This window comes from Poecilia formosa, unplaced genomic scaffold, assembly GCF_000485575.1.
Source record: "Poecilia formosa unplaced genomic scaffold, Poecilia_formosa-5.1.2 Scaffold214, whole genome shotgun sequence".
Lineage (NCBI taxonomy): Eukaryota > Metazoa > Chordata > Actinopteri > Cyprinodontiformes > Poeciliidae > Poecilia > Poecilia formosa.
This window is the reverse complement of record NW_006800153.1, coordinates 959,230-968,130: the sequence shown is the minus strand read 5'-3', so window position 1 is coordinate 968,130 and position 8,901 is coordinate 959,230. Positions and strand designations below refer to the sequence as shown.

General features: G+C 38.8%; 1 protein-coding gene across 1 annotated transcript in view; it reads right to left on the bottom strand.

The window, feature by feature from the left end:
• Positions 1 to 380: 380 nt before the first annotated feature.
• The window catches only part of adam19a (ADAM metallopeptidase domain 19a), a 167,758-nt gene continuing 159,237 nt past the window's right edge, over positions 381 to 8,901 (bottom strand). The window contains exons 19-23 of the mRNA XM_007567888.2: positions 8,463 to 8,604; positions 5,177 to 5,276; positions 4,372 to 4,623; positions 2,967 to 3,172; positions 381 to 1,249 (exon numbers count right to left, since the gene is read on the bottom strand). Of these exons, the coding sequence (XP_007567950.1) occupies positions 1,201 to 1,249; positions 2,967 to 3,172; positions 4,372 to 4,623; positions 5,177 to 5,276; positions 8,463 to 8,604 (749 nt within the window). The 3' untranslated portion in view covers positions 381 to 1,200. The remainder of the gene's footprint in view (positions 1,250 to 2,966; positions 3,173 to 4,371; positions 4,624 to 5,176; positions 5,277 to 8,462; positions 8,605 to 8,901) is intronic.

Below are 8,901 nucleotides of genomic sequence, written 5' to 3'. Positions count from 1 at the left end.
AAAAAAAAAGCTATAAAATGCCTGTTTGCATGAATGTGCAAATGTTTGGAATTGTTAAAACTAATTTGGACCAATCTCCCAAAATCTCAGAAAACCCGATTTTCGGACCTCAGCGTTATACGTTGAGATTTCAAATGGTATGTTTGACATCACAGAGGGAACGCCATTCCCATAGTGAAACATGAGGATGGGAGCATCATTCTCTGGTTTTATTTACCGTAAGTTTCTGTCCAGGTGGGTGAAGTAATGAATAGCTAGAAATATCACAAATAAATGCAGACGGCTGAATGTGTTCAACACTGGATGATATGGAGAAAGATGATCTGCTGTAACAAAGTGACTCAAGGAAAAGGAGAAATAAGTTGAATAAAAAACAAAACTTGATGTTTTTGTAAAAATATTTATATTCACCAGCTGAAATGAAAAACAGAGCAAACAAGATAAAAACTCCATAAAGACCTGGATGTGTCCTGTCAGCTCTCCATCAAGCCCTCCACCTTGTAAACAGTGTGGATAAAAGCTGCTGAGTGAATGGCTATCATTCCCCTGATAGACATCTGTACCGACACATTTAACTTGAAACATTCTTCATAAGGTAAAATACAAACAATGATAAAAAAACTAAAAGTAGAAGGAAGGGGGGCAGGGGGGCTGACTTGTTAACAAAACAAGATTCTACAGCAATTCAGACACACCGCAGGTACATAAAAAGTTCTTTGGCACAAAACACAAATCATTTAACACAACATGAAGCAAACTGTAAACAAAGCAACACATTACAAAATGGAGTTTTAGAAATGGACAGCATTAATAGATAAAAAAACAGTAATACTAAAAACTGATTTGGTAAATAACCATCAACATGTTTCAGTCTGCAAGGCCTCCACACAACGCAGCGTCGTCATGGTAATGTTAACACACCAGGAATGGGGGAAGACGGGGTGAAGATAAGGTGAGAGGACTGAGACGGGGCAGGATGGAGGAGGTTGGGGGGGTTCATTAGAAATCTGAAGTGTTGGAGTCCTGTTTGTTCCTCCATGTCTCTGGTACCAGCTCTGTTTGTCCTCTGCTGCATGTGAAAGCTCTGTGTTCACCAGCTAAAGTTTCCTTAGTGCAAATAGGCTGTCAGCTGCTGCCTCCTCACCAAGGGGGTGGGAGGGGGGTTGGGGGCGGGGAGGACAGGGCGGGGCAAGGAGAAGGTCATTTTTGTGGATGCGAGGCTGTGTTCGGTCTGGCACCTGGGATCGGTCTAGAAACAGGTGGGAAAACAAGATTTCTGCATAAGATCTACTAAGCTGCTTAAGATTTTCTAAACAGCAATTATAACTTAGTATATGTTCCATTCTTTGTCATTTTAACAAAACCAATGTCTATTGTACTGATGAAAATATGTTTTCTGAGCCACAGAGATAAAAACTTTGTTTTCTCATCTCGGCTTTTTGAAGCACAAAATAATTGCTTCCCATTGTGAGACAGAGTGATGCTTATTTAGAGCCAAATACAAACTGTGCTTTAAAAACAGGATTAAAAAACAAAATAGTCAATGCAATGCTTTTGCATTGAGAGCCTTTTACTGATTTATTATGTTAAACTCTGGCTGATGGAGGTTCAGAGTAATCTTTTTATTTGACCCTGTTTCTCCTGACTGGAAACAAAATGAATATTTTGAAGTGATCAGCCAGAGTTCTGACTTGGATATGAAAGAGAATCTGTGGATGGAGCTAAAGATTAGGGTGATGGAAAGGTGGTCCTCCAACCTCAAAGACTTGAATCGCATCAAAGTTAAAATCAAATCAGCTAAACAGCAGTGCAAACCTGTTCACAACTAGAGGAGCTTAGAAGAAGCATGATGATGTTGTCAGGACAACTGTGATGCATCTGGTTAGCAGGCCCATTGTGGAGAAAACCAAGAGACCATACTGTTACACCATGTTCATCTCTGAAGTACAGTGTAAGCTTCAAAACGGCACAGAATACCTGGCAGATTTCTCATCCTGACACTTTTACAATGTCAGAGTACGTTTATGGAAACAAGAATGAATCTGTACCAGATGACAAAAGTACACAGCTTTGCAGAGGGGACTGTCACTTCCATGAAAAGGAAGCTGAATTTCAGACAAGAACTGAGTCGGTGGACTGCAGTCTGGAGCAGAAAACAGCTCAGAAAGAGAAGACAAGAAACACTGGAAACAGCTTCAGCAACAGTATGTAGTCATCACTTTCACTTCAACATTACAGCATTTTCACAGTGGTGCAGGTAAAGCAGATATTTACACAGAATAAAAATACTTTTTTTCACCATTGTTTGACTTAAAATTAGACTAAAATATTTTATGCATTTTTTTTAGGTCCAGAAGTGAGTTAGTGAGCACTGCTGAAACCACTTCCAGTCCATTTCATTCGGGAAACTTTCTTCCCCGCCTGCAGACCTTTAGATCCATCCTCTCCATCAGAGTGACTAATTAGTTTACCGCTGACACGTGAAACAGTGATTTCTTTAATGAAAAAGCAGCTGGCACAAAGAATGCCACTGGAGGACAAACAATTAAATAATCAGTGTCACGGGCAGGAAGTCGTGTCAGACTGAAGACAGAGTGATGCACAGCTTCTGGACAGCTACTGTTGATGGCAATTTGATTTCCCACTCACTCAACAGAACCTCTTAGTGTAAATCAGACAGACTACAGTGTAGATAAGCAGCAGCAATTACAGCTGAAGTCTTTTTGGTGTTTCTCTGTACCAGCTCTGCACATCTGCAAAGTAAAATATTTGCCAATACGTTTTTGCAAAACAGCTAAAAGTCAGTCTGATTGGATGCATAGCATCCATGAACATCATTTTTTACGTACTGTGATCTTGCTACATATGAAATAAGTCTGGACTTTCACTGGGAAAACATCTACCACCGTCACTCTGTTCAGAAAATAATACAGGACTTCATATTAGTATGATGTGTGTTCTCCTACCTGAGAACTCTGAGAGGGGGAATGGCTGACACTTTCCCCACAGGTTGTGGCCCAGGAGCTGGAGGCATCATGACCAGCAGGCCTGTGGCTCTGCAGCCAGAAGAGCGACTGGGACTCACCCTGGTGGAGGCTACTCTGGCTGGACTGAGGGGCAGAGGTCTCTGAGGGGGACAAGGGGCCGGTCTGGACAGCTGCTCAGAGACTCGCTACAAGACAGCAGAGACACGGTGGGTAACTGAGGAACCAGATCTGACCAGCAGATAATACGCTGGTTTTCCCAAGAAGAAAGCACAGAAACTTTCTTCTTTGTTTCAAACAAATATAAGAAAAACAACATTAGAAATATTGATGTAATTTAGAGGCATTTCATTGAAGGTGGCTCTGTGGCTCAATAACATTTCTATTAACTTCAAACTTGATTCCAAATGGTTTTATTTTTGTGATGCATTGGATTCAAGCAATTTCATGTTTTAATTAGAATTAGTGATGGAATTCAATTACATTTTTTAATGGAGTTAATTACAGGGGCTGTAGTCAATGGATCATATTTTAATCAAAAACTATACGTTGACAAACTATATAGCTTAGCAGCAAAAAAAACAAAAACATTTTTGCTGCTAAACTATTGAATAAATAGACATATGAGCTCAACAACAAATATATCTATAGTGTTTAGTATGTTTTTCAGGCTCTTCAACCATCAAATTGGAACTAAGTTCTATTCTACTCATTCATCTTTCCAATGTTTCAGGAACTCCTAATGATTCATGGAACTTCTTTAGAAATCTTAATGTATAAACATTGACATTTGCATTGGAGATGCCTGTACTGCTGCTACATTTTCAGCATTGAGATGCTACTTTAGGCTAGTCTAGCTTTGCTGATAGGCTAACTCCTTTTAGCACAACTTGAACACAACAATAGTCTTTTCTAAGATTCAATCACATTGGGTTTTGAAGTAGAATTTAACCTCCAGTGAGTCAAGAGAAGTAACTTTGTTGTCCATTGCTGCTGTCTGCAGATGTTGTTTCTGCGTCAGATTTACAGGCTTACCAGAAACATGTGAATGCAACATGTGAATGGAATATTAAAAAAGGCAATATATTAATTAAATTATTTAATGTGATAAATCTATATAATTAATTAGTCAAACTAGTCCTAACCAGAATTGAAAATTCCAATAAGTACCATACATTAAATATGTTTATTTTGGTTTGGTTGATATGAGATAAATGGTTGTTACTGGTAAGTTTTGCTTTCCTTCCATCATTTCCTACATATTGATCCATCTTCTCATGGTCTGTTTGAAGGCTTCTCTGTGTTAATATTGTACAATGTTTAGCTATAGTTCTATAAAACACAGAATCCACATGCAGCTCCATGAAAGGTAAATAAAGGCTCTTACCAGTGGGGAACGTGTTGGGTTAAGGGGCAGTGGTTTCTTAGGAGGGCTGAGTCTTTGTGGGGTGGGAGGTGACTTGGGTGGGGCTGTTGAGGGCTTGCCAGCTGGGAAGGGTGGTCTTACCACCTTGAGGTCCCGAGGAGCCCCCTGGGGGGACTCGGTAGGTCTAAGAGGTCGCACAATGTTGACTGGCTGGGTGCCATTTGCCACTAGTCCTGGTCTGAGTGGCAGGACCTCTTTGCTGGTGTGTAAAAGCTGGAGTTAAATAAAGAAACAAAACCAAACTGAAACGAACAAAAATTTGCTTTAAAAACACATGAATGGTTTTAAAATAATATCAGGTACTTCTAGTAGTTAAAAAAATTGTTTGCTTCTCTTTTCAAAATATATCCATTGCATCCAGGTACTATTTAACTATTTTAAAAGCAATTATAGAGAGATTAAATGTCTTATAATACATTTCGCATTATGTTGCCATTTCGTTTTCTTAATGAGATTTTTTCTCATCTTCCAGCTACATATTTCTCCCTATTGTACACTTGATTTCTCTCTCCTTGCCACTGATGCTTCCAATAAAAGAATAAAGAGAACAGTGCAGTAAAAGCCTGATGAAATAATGGAGAAGTGCTGAGGCTGTAGGAGGAGGCAGACTAAGTGGTCACATAAGAAAACAAGCTGCTGAATAATAAAGCTTTTTAAGATGAAGGTCAGCTTCATGGACACTTTACATTCATCAAACCACAACAAGGCCACCATCCTCCTTTCCTTCCATTTTCTCCCATTGTTGCCACAGAATCTCTCCACTCACCCCCTTGTGGCCACTAGCTTTGTTGATTGGGCCGACCACCTTCAGGTGAAAGGCAGGATTCAGATGGCCATTTTTCTCTTTATCCACTGAAGCCTCTTTCCTGAAAAAGTAAAGAAGGACAGACAGAAATAAGCCAGAGCCTGGTGCCTGACATGTTGCTTTACTTCAAGGGACAAGATATATCCTTCCTCTCTTGGATGAATGCTAAACTCACTATGACTGATTATATTCACCGCCCAACAGAAATCCACCCCAATATATGGTGGTTGTATTATTATTATTATTATTATTATTATTATTATTACAGCAACCTCCCAGAAATCTTTAAAAAAAATACATCTCTAAGCCATGCTTTGATTGAGAGTTATGTAACATGGTACACATCTCTAACTTGTCAGGACTTACCAAAAAATCTCTTGCAGAAATGGTCCAAACCCAATAGCTAAGTTGGCCATTTTGGATCAAGGTGGTCATTTTGTCTCTTTTTTTTTTTTTTTTTTTACACACATGTTGCATTTGACTCCTACAGCTTTTAACACACACACACACTTCAGAATCACTTAGCACAATCTTAAAGCAGAGAGCAAACGTTATCAAAAGTTTTTGTTTGGTGCTTTTTGTTACTTTTACAAATCAATCATTAGCAATAAAATTTGTCTTTGACAAAAAAAAATTACCAAAAAACCCTTAATGTCAAATTGAAAACTAATTTTTTACAAAATAATGACAATTAGAACAAAGTGTTTGCATAAATATTCACTCCCCTCAAGTCAATAGTTATTACATTATTATATCATATACACAGTCCAAAAACCCCATTCTGGCTAATCCAGTGATCAAACTGTGTGTGCTGCAGTTTTAAAAGTGTAGGAAGGTGCTACTCTATTCAAATATGCCTACAGACCACAGAAGCCACTAGCTGAACTGTAAATGAACCCAGAGAATTAGTTCTCAAGTAAAACTGTAGACTCTGAGGGTTCTTGTTGCAGCTGCTGCACTGGAAGACTCATTAAAAACCTTTCCATACAGCTTCCTCACTTTTCCATGATCTGTTCCCTTTTAGCGGCAGTTAGTGCTAACTGTCCATGAGGCCCAGCACCCTCAGCATCATCAGAGTTTTGCTTCTCTCTTCCTGTCTTTATTTGGACGGTCAGCATCTTTAAATTGCTGTTGCATCATCTCCAAACAGATACGGTTCTATAAATCACAGCTAGAGCCTAGAATATCATGTTCATCTGCTGCTTTCATCACTCTGTGGGTGGTGATGAATGTGGCACAACTCATAAAAAGCTCAAGGCTTTATGAGGACATGGATTTTGTTTTGTTCTGCTGTACATGAGCAGTAGCTCTGATTGCTGCCATTGATTCTGGTAAACACATTCTGGTTCATGTATTGGTCTACTGAAAGAGAACAAGACATAGCTATGTGCATCTATGAGGAGTTTAGGAGGAATGGGACAAAATTCCATTCAATTACTGTTTTTGGAAAATAGTGAGAATGTCTGACCCATGTCAGTCATTTTAAAGATAGCCCTGTCAAATACTGAATTTAAGGCTTGGCTTTGTGTTGCCTTCTCTTCTCGTTCACATGGCAACATTGTATTTGGCTGAATAAAAACACAAATTTTCATTAACTGGCTCCAGAGTCAAACTTTCTAGATATGCAATGCAAGAAAACATTTGGAAAACATGACATCAGTCACATCTTTTCACACTTCTGCACTCATGCTGCGCCGCTTCAGATTATTTGCCATGTTCAGGCAATCTCTGCTCATTGCTCACTGACATTACTGACTGTATATTTCTTCACCGACTGTCAGTGAAGAAATATAGATCATATATGCACCTCTGTACAAGCAAAGGGTTAAGATTACACACCTCTGGATCAGACAGGTCACATGCCACCTATAGGCCCGGAATGCGCACTACATTGTTTGGAGTGCTATTTATGTTTTCAGCTGAACATGGGCAGTTTTCATTTAGCTGTTGTAAAAATGTAATTTTTTTTTGAATACCCAATAAAAAATGCTTTTGAAAAAATCTTTGCGTAAATTAATACAAAATATCTGCTATTTTAAACAGAAAAGTTTGCAACAGTTAAACAACACTTTAGGGATTTTTAGATGTTGTTTTAGACATTTAATTTTAACAAATTTTCTATCTTGTTGTAATGAAAACATTTTCTTGTTATGAGAAACTTTTTACTCTAAATAAAAACTCTCCTTTAAATGAGATACTGCTTCTGAATTTATTTCCAAGCAGGCAGTTAAATGCTTCTGTACCAAGTAAAAAGGAAAATATTCTTAAAAATCTCTCATTACTCTGACCTTTAGCAAACACATTGTTGTTGTAATCAGAATTGACTCAAAACAGGAAAATTAGTCTGATATAAAGTCAGTGGAGAAAAAAAAGGTTATCTGTGTATTTATTAGTGCTGTCAATCAATTAAAAAAATTATTCAGATTAATCACACTCTGGCACGATAATAAATCATGATTAATTACTATGCCTAACATTTAAGCTTCATATATAAATATGCTGGCAGTTATGGATCTTGAATGGTGCCCTGGGCAAGCCCATCCTCTTGCCGCACTCCAACCGATTAAAATGCAAGCAATTATGTATTTGTTTTTTTGTAGCAGAAGGCAGCAAGTACTGTAGTCTCCCACTACTCGATAGCAACTTACTCTACACATGCATACAAGTAGTTGTAAGCCTATTTGGGGGACAACTGACAGATTTTATTTTCTAATTCTTGAGTGCCCTCCACCCCTTTCTGATGACGCCCTGGGAAACTGCCCATATAGCCCATATCAAAAACTGCCGTTGTATTCATATTCTGACAAAAAATTTGAAAATATACATTTTATTGCCTCAAACCAAACATGTTTCTATTCATTACCTATTGAACTGGTGCGATGAGTTACATTTTTTTGATTAGTTATTTTTTGATGAGTTATTGTTGACAGCCCTGGTTTTTTACAATATATACAACTGAAACCAGTTGGCAGATGGAGTTACTCATTAAACTACAGCTGACTGATGGATAATCATTAATCTGGCCTCTGGCCAGATGACTGGCCAGAGGCCAGTAGTCAGTACTGTAGTCAGTAGTTCTTGAAGTTTCAGTCGATGGCCAATATTCAAAATTTGGCAAATATCAGTCAATCTGTTGGGTGAGACAAAATGTTTGTGAAATCTTAGATCCCTTGGATGCTTAGTATCCAGGGAAATCAAGAACACAGTGATGGACAGACAGACAGAGGACATGACAGGGAGACAGTACTTGTTCTTCTTGTTCTGCTCTCTCTGTGAAATCCACTTGTGGTAGAATGAAGTCTTGACTCTGTAGCAGTAGAAGAGCAGCAACACTGCAGGAAGGACCACCAGGAACGCAAACAGCAGACCCACCACCAAACCCACCTGATCTGTGAACACACACACGCGCACACACACCTACATGTTTGTGTTGCTATCTTTGTGGGGATTTTCCATTGACTTCCATTCATTTCTACAGCCTAAACATTACCTTTACCCTTTTCCTAACCCTAACCATCACATACCTAACCCTAACCCTAACCAAAACTCAATTCATACCTTAGCCCTAAATCTGACCCCTGACTCAAAAACAGGGTTTCCCCTCGTGGGGACAAGGAGCGATTGGTCCCCACAACGTAGTATATGTCAGAAAAATCGTCCCCACAAGGTATTACAAACAAACGCGC